Source organism: Xyrauchen texanus, chromosome 37 (genome assembly GCF_025860055.1).
Source record: "Xyrauchen texanus isolate HMW12.3.18 chromosome 37, RBS_HiC_50CHRs, whole genome shotgun sequence".
Taxonomy (NCBI): domain Eukaryota; kingdom Metazoa; phylum Chordata; class Actinopteri; order Cypriniformes; family Catostomidae; genus Xyrauchen; species Xyrauchen texanus.
Window position 1 is genome coordinate 22,080,160 of NC_068312.1, and position 11,429 is coordinate 22,091,588.

Here is an 11,429-nt window from a genome sequence, read left to right on the forward strand (position 1 = left end):
ATACATTTGCACATTTTTTTTTTTTTTTAAAGATATAAAAAATGGTTATTGATTTGAAAATGACAATATAATCTTCATAATATCTACATACACTTTTATCAATAAATAATAATTTTTAATTATCATAGCAAAAACAAGTAAAAATTAAAATATCTACACATTTATATATCATTATATGCCTATACTGTATAAGGGCCATTATAACAATTTGGCATAATGCTAGTGGACAATTCATATGATTAAAGCTTCCAAATAGTCACAGATGCAAAATATTAACAAAACTACTTCAACTGGAAGGTGAGAATGTTATTTAACCTTTCTAATAAATAGTTTCTCCTCTATTATTGTTTGGTGGGAACCAAAGATTACACTGTTGTGTTCTCTAGACTTCGCTATAGCGGAGCACTTCTATATTCCAATAGGTTGCCGCCGAACCGCATCAAAGCTCTCTACCATAATGTTGCCCGCACTTGAACTTTCCTCTGACACCCACAACACCCAAGACGTGACGGCTACGGAGGCACTTCTTCTCGCCATGAGAGACGCTGGCTGCCATAGAAAATTAATGACTTCCGGTCAATTTGACGCTCTCGACGCCTCTAATCTTTGATAGAAATGCAATTTTCCTGGGCTGTAACTGGACTCTGCATTGCTGGTTATCACATTAGGAGAACATAAAAAGACAAATTGGAATAAGAAGGTGAAGTGGTAATGAAATATGGGCCTATTACGTTGCAGTTACGTCACCATTAAGTCACCGAATTACCCAAATATTACTAATATGTTACGTAACTGGACCATTAAGTGTAAACTTGGGACATTCGGAGGACGTAACGACAACGTTATGAATTGGTCATATAATGGTAATGAAATTATGGGCCTGTGATGTTGCAGTTACATTGCTATTTAGCATGTAGCAAGTCATGAAATTGCTAAAAAGGACAAATAATCACCATAACCGGTACATCTTGTGTTAGCAGGGCTCAGAATATGTTCTCTAATTAAACATGGGAGACTCAACTCACAATTGATTTCAACAGATTTTTACGTTAGCATGTTGCTAAGCTAATAACGTGATACTCTTATAAGCATAAAATACACAAATATAGAGTAAAACCATTTTTTTATAATTACACCGAATTTCACCGAATCGATACTTTTGGGTAATTAAAAAAATACTGTATACTGAGCGAGCCAAGAATACTGAGGCCTACTGTATTTATATCTTTAATTGACAGTTCTCGCGCTCTGTCTGCCATCTTGGATAGATTTTTTTCACTGCACTTGTCACAGTGCTCTATGCTGTAAAAAATGATGCTGCCTAGGTATACACCGCCTTTGGAGTGCACCCATGATGACTCAAAAGCACTGTCTAGGTAGGCAGCTCACTAGGTTTTGGAACAGAGCCGCTCTCTTTCTCTGATCTACAGAAATACCTCTTGTTGTGATCATGCTCTATACCATAACTTAGGTGTTCATGTGTAGAGAGTCTGAAGTGTGTTGGAACTGACATCAAACACAATACAGCCTGATTTAGAAATAAAAGAAAAACAAAACAGAAACAGAGACAATATTTTTTATCATGGCTATAAAGATTCTTAAATCTTGACAAATAGAGACAATGACAGAAAAAGAGAGACAACCACAACACACACACACACACACACACACACACACACACAAACTTGTTTTTATATCATTGTGGGGACTCTCCATAGACTTCCATGCATTTTATTGATTTTATACAGATCTAACAATAATTTTTATACCCTAACCCTACCAGAAACCTTTTTGTATTTTTCCATTTTCAAAAAAAACATCTAGGTTACGGATGTAACCTCCGTTCTCTGATGGAGGGAACGAGACGTTGTGTCGGAGAAGCGACACTAGGGGTCTCTCTTGAGCACCGAATATACCTCTGATCTATGAAAAAAGGCCAATGAGAAGTTGGTAGCCAGTATTTGCATACCCTGCCCCCAGATATACGGGTATAAAGGTGAGGAAATACTATGAGTTCATTCAGGATTTTTCTGAGGAGCCGGAAATGGTCCGGCCACTACAGCGGTTCAGCTCAGCGATGTGGCCGGGAGGACACAACGTCTTGTTCCCTCCATCAGGGAATGTAGGTTACATCCGTATCCTAGACGTTCCCCTTCTGTTGCACTCTTCGACGTTGTGTCTGAGAAGCGACACTAGGGGTCCAATTGAAATCACGCCATATGCTGAGCCATGTACGTGTTCTGCTGATGCAGGAGCGGGCAGGTATTTTACATGCCAAGATGACCAGCTGTGTCAAACTGCACGTACACTTCCCCAATGCCCCAAAAAAGTCCTTCTGGTTACCGTAGACAGGGGAACAAGGCGATGCTTGCCAAACTGGGAACAGGCCAAGGCTGGGCATGTTTCTTGCATAGAGCGAGTGGTGGTGGTGTAGTGGTCTAATGCACATAACTGGTAAACTGGTAATCAGAAAGTCGCTGGTTCATTCCCCCACAGCCACCACCATTGTGTCCTTGAGCAAGGCACTTAACTCCAGATTGCTCTGGGGGGATTGTCCCTGTAATATTTGCTTTGGATAAAAGCGTCTGCCAAATGCATAAATGTAAATGTAAATGTAGAGCAATAGATGGCCGGGGCCCTTACATGCATTGAGGGAAGGGGGTCTTACCCAGTTTCCTATTCTTTCAGGAGGAAAAGACCCTGTGGAGACCACACCTGCTCGGAGGGGAGGAAAAAGTGATGAATACATCACATGTGTTTTTAGGCGACACGTGGGAGTGGCGCGGTGGTAGATCCATCCGAGGAGTGGTATCTCCTGGGAGAAAAAACACACAATTTTACCTAAACCGAGGGAAAGGGCTCTATATGCAAATATGCAATTTACCCGGCCAGCCCATCAGCGTGTTACCGAGTTCTACTGGCTCGGACCTGAGAAAACACGGGATGATACTGACTCAACCCTGAGATATAATATCTCGTAAAGGTGTTGGGTGTCACCCAATCCGCTGCTCTACATATGTCTGCCAGGGAGGTTCCCCTGGCCAGTGCCCATGAGGACGCAACACTCCTTGTTGAGTGGGCTTGGACCCACAAGGGGGGGGGGTGTGATAGGCCAATACAATGGCGTCCACTACCCAGTGGGAAAGCCTCTGTTTGGAGACAACGTTTCCTTTCCGCTGTACCCCAAAGCATACAAAGAGCTGCTCTGAACATCTAAAGCTCTGCGTGCGGTCCAGGTAGGTACACAAAGCACATACCGGACACAGCAACAAAGGGGCTGGGTCTGCCTCCTCCCGGGGCAGCACTTGCAGGTTCACTACCTGGTCTCTAAAGGGCATGGTAGGAACCTTGGGCACATAGCCCGGTCGCAGTCTTAGGATCACTTGTGTGTCTGCCGGACCGAACTCCAGGCAAGTGTCCCTGAGAGAGAACGCTTGCAGGTCCCCGACCCTCTTGATGGAAGCGAGCGCTATCAGCAGGGCAGTCTTAAGAGAGAGGGAATTTTCCAGGAGGGGCTGGCGCGAGGAGTATGAGGTCCGATAACCAGACCCAGGTGGGCCAATAGGGAGCCACTAGTGTGACTTGTTCCTCGTCCTCCCTGACCTTGCACAGCACCTGTGCAAGAATGCTCACTGGGTTGCTGCTGGCTCCAAAGGAGGAGACGACGGGCGAGTAGTGACATGTGGCGATAGCGTACGCGCATTGGCGATTTATGTACGCTACCGCAGTGGTGCTGTCTGACCTGACTAGGAAATGTTTGTCCCAAACTAGTGGGATAAACTTCCGCAGGGCAAAGAAAACAGTCAGCAACTCTAGGCAATTGATGTGCCAGCGCAGTGGGGCCCCTCTCCAACGGCCCGCAGCTGCGTGCCCGTTGCACACGGCATCCCAACCCAGTCTGGAGGTGTCGTCATGACCAGGACGCGCTGGGACACCTGCTGCAGGGGCACACCTGCCCGTAGAAAGCAGAGGTCTGTCCAGGGTTTGAGTGTCTGGCAGCAGGTGGGGGTGAATGTCACACGGTGCGTGCCGCGGAGCCATGCTTGTCTCGGGACTCGAGTCTGAAGCCAGTGCTGAAGCGGTCTCATATGCATCAACCTAGATGCTATATGCCCCAGGAGCCTCTAGAAGAGTTTTAGAGGGACCGTTGTGCCTGGCCTGAACTTGGCGAGGCATTTCAGCACCAACTGCGCACGCTCGTTGGTGAGGCGTGCTGACATTGAGACTGAGTCTAACTCCATACCGAGGAAAGAGATGCTCTGAACCGGGGTGAGCTTGCTCTTTTCTCGGTTGACCTGAAGCCCCAAGCACCTGGTCTCTGTGAGCGCATAGTAACTCTCGGGGGTGGGCCAGTATGAGCCAGTCGTCGAGGTAATTGAGTATGCGAATGCCGGCTTCTGGGAGCGGGGCAAGAGCTGCCTCTGCTACTTTCGTGAAGATGTGAGGGGACAGAGACATGCCGAAGGGGAGGACTTTGTACTGGATAGCCTGGCGTATAAAGGGACTGTGTAAAGGGACTGTGTCGTGGCAGAATTGAGACGTGGAAGTACGTGTCACTCAGCTCTACAGTTGCGAACCAATCTAGATGCCGGACATATGTTAAGATGTACTTCTGCTTGAGCATTTTGAACGGGAGTTTGAGCAAAGCCCGGTTGAAAACTTGCAAGTCCAAGATCAGTCGTAAGCCGCCACCTTTCTTGGGTACAACCCTTCGGTTGGAGGGACAGGCTCTATCGCGTCTTTGAGTAAAAGCAAGAAACATTTCCGCACGCAGGGATTTGGCATGTTCGCCGTGTACTGCAGTAAAGCGGACGCCCGCGAAGGGGCACGGGGGCCTGGCAAACTGAATTGCATAACCGAGTCGGATGGTCCGGGCCAGCCAGCTTGACGGGTTGGGAAGTGAAAGCCAAGCATCCAATCTCCGTGCTAGGGGCACCAAGGAGACGATTTTTTTTTTCATACCCGGCGGGGCTTCACAGCGGGGCGGAGCAGGTAGTACAGCGTCGGGAGGCGAGGACGTGTCCTGAGGCTCTAGTGTTGAGAAAGGACTCAAAGCTCTTACCTTGCTCCGCACACCCGGCAAGGGGCGGGTTAGTGACTGAGGAGGAGGTCCTGTAGTGGTGTCCTCTGGACTCGTCTGAACCAGCCGGCCAGGGGACAGTCGTGGGGCTGAAGGTGGGGGGACCGCATCCAGCATGCCGGTACTGTTGAGATCTGAGTGCCGTGAGAACGGCATTTGCGGGACAGATGACCCAGAGACAAAGGAAATAGCTCTTTTATTGAAAATGTTGGTACCGCTGCGCCATCTAAGGCAAGCAGCAAATGAAATAAATTAAACAAAAGATTCTCCTCCTGGCCCTCTACCGGGGGACGGAGTGGTCTTACCATCTCCGGAGCTAACATCTCGGGCTCTGGGTCATCCGTCTCAGTAGTGCCTGGGAGACTTCCGGGTCCTCGAGGTGGTCCGTCAGACTGGGAGCGTCTGTTTTTTGCGGGGCGCTCGATGCTTGAGCTGAGAGCTGGGCCCAGGATGAGGCGGAGCAGCCTGTTTTCTCTTCGCAGGAGGACGCCCTCGGCGAGCAGGCGGGGCTTGACCCATGGCGGCAGACTTGCGGCGGGGCAGGATATGAGAAATGGCCTCCGTCTGTTTCTTCACCGCTGAGAACTGCATGATAACGTCCTCGACGGTGTCACCGAAGAGGCCGAACTGGGAGACTGGGGCGTCGAGAAAGCGAATATTGTCAGTCTCACGCATCTCAACCATGTTCAGCCACAGATGACGTTCCTGGACCACGAGCGTGGCCATCGCCTGCCCGAGTGACTGCGCTGTGACCTTCATGGGTGAGGTCGCTGAGCGCAGTTCCTGCTGCACATCGGGATCAGGGCTACCCACGTGCAGCTCTTTGAGTGCCTTGGCCTGGTGGACTTGCAGGAGGCCCATGGCGTGCAGGGCAGAAGCGGCATGTCCGGCGGTGCTGTAGGCCTTCGCTGTCAGCGAGGTTGTTGTCCTACAGGCCTTGGAAGGGAGCACAGGGTGACCCCCACGGTGGTAGGTTTTCCCGGGACACAGGTGAGTGCAACAGCTCTATCCACCGGGGGAATCGCCGTGTACCCGTGGGCAGCTCCGCCCTCGAGGATAAAGAGAGCAGATGAGCGAGTGGCTTTGTGACGGGTGGAGAGCACTGGGGAGCAGCAGTGAGCGGTGCCCGGACCTTAGGTACCAGTCATCCAACCGCGATGGCTGTGGGGAGGACGGAGGGTTCCAGTCCAAGCCCACGCTGGTGTAAGAAGGAGAAAGAGCTGCTGTAATGCGCCGTCAATCCAACAGCATGCAGAGCGTCAGAGGAATACTGGAACTGGTGTGACTTTAAGCGAACAGCATGCACAACCATTTCAGAAAAGAAATTTTCTGAATGAACTCATAGTATTTCCTTGCCTTTATACCCATATGTCTGGGGGCGGGGTATGCAAATACTGGCTGCCAACTTCTCATTGGCCTTTTTTCATAGATCAGAGGTATATTCGGTGCTCAAGAGAGACCCCTAGTGTCGTTTCTCCGACACAACGTCGACGAGAGCGACAGACGGGGAAACATAGTTTAGTATGTTTAATAAGCCATTTCCCTCATGGGGACTGCTAGCTGGGTCCCAGAAGGTAGGTGTTCTCAGGTTTTACTATCCTTGTGGGGACATTTGGTCCCCACAATGTAGTATAAACATGAACACACACATACACAAACACAAACATTCAGATCAAGCACTTACTGTATGTTATGAGTGAGAGATATGAAGTGACTGACTGAGACTGTTTTCACTGGAAGAAGTCAAAGGCAAATCAAAGGAGTAAACAAAAGGAAGTGACCATATGACTTGCTGTCAACCTTTATTCTGCTCACTGGAGAGGAAGTATCCAGAGTAATCAATCAAATTACACACACACGCACACACACACACACACACACACACACACACACACACACAAACTAGTAGAAAATATTTTACATACAAGTACAATTTATATTTATCTTGCCTATTCTGTGCTGAACATTTTCTGCTCATGTTTCTAAATGTATATCATATATCAAGTGTAAATCTGTTGATGAGCTACATCAAGTCTAGTCTACTGTGATACATATCATTCTATTGCATATCATAGGCTAATTTAATCATAATATAATAGGCTACTTTATGAGGGGGGCAAGGCACTGCACGTTATAAATATTTAATACATTTCCAAATAAAAGTTATGATAGTTATAGAAATGTCTGGAATATTCTGTTTCATCATAGAGAACAATGCATATGGAGGTTTCTGGAGAATTGTTATGCATTACTTCAGGGTTATCTCATATTTTTAAAGACCTTCCAGAGGAGTTCCATTATATATAAAAATATAAGAGGAAAGACAGGGGATGAAGATTCAATGAGGGGAGAAGGAGAGAGTGTGGTTTGATCACTGATGGTGATAATGATGATCTGACTGCTCTTCTGTGCAGACCTCTCATAACAAAACAGACACAAGACACTAATCCATTCATTTGAGCCAGTGTGAGCATGTGTCAGATAGAGTGTGTGTGGTGTGTGTTGGGTGTGTTTGAATGTGTGTGTGATGTTTTTTTAAGATGAAGTACAACATTTGGTCTTGCAAACCTAAAAACTGCCCTATAGGAAAATAATGTGTGTGTGTGTGTGTGTGTGTGTGTGTGTGTGTGTGTGTGTGTGTGTGTGTGTGTGTGTGTGTGTGTGTGTGTGTGTGTGTGTGTGTGTGTGTGTGTGTGTTGTTTAGTTAGTTCTTGAATTAATTTGACCTGCAACACACACACAACACAATACAACACATGTTTGCTCGGTTATCTAAATGGGGACACACTATAGACTTTTATATGAAGCTAACTTTAATTACTATAAACTAAGACTTACTGATGCCCTAATGAGGATGTCCTAAGCTTTTGTCCAATTTAGCTCACTTTTGGGTGCAAATTTGTCCCCAAACTATTGCTAAGTGCACACACTCACACACTGTATCTGTGATGTATCCTGGAAATGAAATGGAGAGACAGGCTTACAATAGACCTTGTTTGTTTTCAGGTGAGACAGTGGTTAATTGTCACTTGTTTTACGTCAGTGAATATTTCTCAGGGTGGGATTATTAAAGTTTTATTAAAGATTATTAAAGTGGGATTATTTAACTCAAACCTTCGTTTTGGCTACAAAAAGATATTTAGCGGGGCATGTTGTCACAATATATAGAGTAAGTTGTCACATTGGGACCACTAACCTGTGGCCTAGGTTTGATCTTCGAGGGTAGTCCTCATTATCACAACATGTGTCAACCTGCCCTGTATAAAATGTGACAATATGCCCTGACCTGACCTTTTGAAAAATACCTTTGTTCTAATATTATTTTTAACCTTTGGGTAAAAATCTGCCATAATATAGGTTACACTTGCCATAATGTATGGCAGTGTGGTTTGATTATCTTTGCTTGTTTAACAAAGAGTTATAACAAAGATATTTAGTTTGCAGGGTAGAATTCATAAATTATTCTAATTTAAGAAGGTTTTGTATATTTTATAGTATACAGTATGTATACACACATACTGTATACAGTAAATAATATATATATATATATATATATATATAGTCAAGTCAAGTACATTTTATTTGTATAGCGCCTTTCACAACACACATTGTTTCAAAGCAGCTTTACAGAAGATCAGGCATTAACAGAAGATAAAACTGTAATGTCTATAATGTTGATGAGTCATCATTGTGTAATTAGATAACATACAATTGTTAATCGAGTTTAAAAATAAGTAATTAAATAATAATTGTATTAATAACTCCAGTGAGCAAGCTGAAAGCGACTGAGGCAAGGAACACAAAACTCCATAAGATGTTGATTAATGGAGAAAAATAACCTTGGGAGAAACCAGACTCACTGTGGGGGCCACTTCCCCTCTGGCTAACATCATGAATTTAATGTAAATATTACTTAAGTATAGTGCAAGTCATGGTTTAAAATGATTAAACTAAGTTAAGGGTCAGTGTTTAAACATCGATTTTGTTTGATCTGTAAGATTAATGTCTTTGAAGTCCATCCTGGATTAACTGCAGAAGTTCACATAGATGCAATTGTCCTTGTTAATTGGCTGATGAAGGCTTTTTTTGGCAGTTGTTAGTCTATGAATTCCATTTCAAGATAGTAGTCCATCAATAGGAAAATGCAGGTGATGCAGGCAGAGATCAGGGATGAGAAACGCAGTTCAACCTGGCCGGTACTTTTGGTGAGGTTCGGTGTGGTCCATCCTATGACATATGAAGTATCCCATGTTTTATGTTTGGAGTTGGCATCAGTTCATCCTCTGAAGTCCAAAGTGATGTTTGGCTGGTACCGGCTGCATTTAATCATCATCATTCAGCGACACGTGGCAGTGGAGTCCAACATGAAGCAGGAATGGTTCTGGTGACCTCAGGATCATATATATATATATATATATATATATATATATATATATATATATATATATATTTATATTTTATATCTATTGTTTAAAAGTGAACTAACTTGTCTAAGTTTGTAGTCAGTATTGGAAACCTGTTAAGAAAATGTTTTGACCATCTTATAATAAGATAAGTATAGGCACCTCATACATAAAACTGAAAAAGATAGATAGAGGGAATCAAGGGAAAGAGATCAAGGAACATTCAGTGGAGGTTAGTGAGAATATAAGAGAGAAGTGACGGAGAGCTGTTTTGATCAGTTATTGATGTTTAGAATGATTGATCTGAAGAGTAACTGCTCTTTCTCTGCCAACATGAAACTTAAGCCAAAACTGAAACAGACTCTGAGAAGAGAAAAGAAAGAGAGGGTGGATCAAGTATCGGGCATTGTGCCATACCACTCTCCTCAGCAGGCCCTCTCTGCAACTTAGAAAGGCAAGGTGCCAGGCTCTAAATGAATGAGTTTGCTTGGGTGCCAACTGCCTCACCTGCAGCTCCAACAGAGCATGCCCACCAGTGCCCGTGTCAACAAGTGTGCGCACAGAAATACCAACCATTAATGAAATCTTTACTAACAGAGACCAAAGAGAACCTGTGCCTGACGATTTCTTCCTCTGTATGAAATGGGGTTGTATTGTTTATAATGACTGCTATTTTTGGGTTATTGCATTCAGACAAGTGCTGGCAAACAGGTGTGTGCTCTCACAGGTGTGCCTAATGGGAAAATACCAAACTGTCAGACCTTAACTCTGTCTCTCTTTCTATTTCAGGTGACCCGATAGTTCTGTCCTCAGATCTGCGATAATATAGGACACAAATTACTCAGACAAAAGAACTTAAAAAGAAGATAAGTGGACTAACTAGAAGCAGACAGAGAGACTGCATTGAACTTCGGCTAAGGATTCATTAGTATCACTCATACAGAGATTATACACCATAAAAAGACTAAGGACCAGACTGATGTCTCCAGATGTGTAACCACCATTAACATGAGGAACATCCTAAAGGTCATGTGTCCTCCTCAATGGGCCCCCTGGCCTTCTGGACATCAGTCTTCTTGGAGTGGATCTATAGACACTTGAGTTTGTTGGCTGAGGGGTCTTTAGTGTATGCAGTTGTTTTTGTTTAGTTTTTTGTACTGAAGATGTTTGAATCATATACACCAGTTAAACCCGAATGGAGTTTAAACTATGGAGCCACCATCTCTTCAGCGAGAACAAACCTTCTCTTGCTCTCTGGCTCCTTCCTCATCCTTCAATTTTTCTTTGCACGGTTCCATGATAATTTCCACTCAACCTGATCTGAAGGTCCAATAAATTCTTTGCTTTTGTGGAATCTTTATCCTTTAAACAGCATTTATACATGTCAACTCAATCTGGACCTCAAACTGACTCATCTTGTGTATATTGTTTGTTTCTAAACTAAAGATTTTCAGCCCCACAGTCTGAAATAACAGAGATTAGATGTACCAGTATATTCTATAACATGTAAAAGTGTAAAAGATCAAAATGTTATTCTCAAAATAAACAGAATAAAGTTTAAAGATGATCACTTTTATTATCAATGTTTTTATCTAGCCTGTGCCAGTATTATATTCAATAATTAAATTTGTCGAAAAGAAACCTCTCTACTCTAATTTCAGACACTTTAAGTGAGTAAAAAAAACACTTTGCCTTTTTGTGACACTATTGGAAGGGACGTTTATTTTTCCTCCACAGATACTGCTGGGGAAAAAAGATGGTTTTCTGGTCTTAGCTGGTTTAATGTGATCTAGATAGTCTCCCAGCCTGACCAGCTGTCAAGTGCCAAAACCTCTCTAAAACCAGCCGACTAGACCAGCCTGACCAGAGGAAACAAGAATAAACATGCAGTATACATTTGTGATTATGTATTATTTATTTATTTTAGTCAAATCAATTATTGTTGT

The 11,429-nt window shown here is 44.1% G+C and overlaps 1 protein-coding gene across 3 annotated transcripts in view; it reads left to right on the plus strand.

Moving 5' to 3' along the window:
- LOC127631339 (chemokine-like protein TAFA-2) overlaps positions 1–11,022 on the plus strand; it is a 172,137-nt gene extending 161,115 nt beyond the window's left edge. For all 3 annotated transcript variants that reach the window (XM_052109445.1, XM_052109444.1, XM_052109443.1), the window contains exon 5: positions 10,273–11,022. In XM_052109445.1, coding sequence (XP_051965405.1) covers positions 10,273–10,284 — 12 coding nt within the window. In that variant the 3' untranslated portion in view covers positions 10,285–11,022. The remainder of the gene's footprint in view (positions 1–10,272) is intronic.
- Positions 11,023–11,429: the final 407 nt, after the last annotated feature.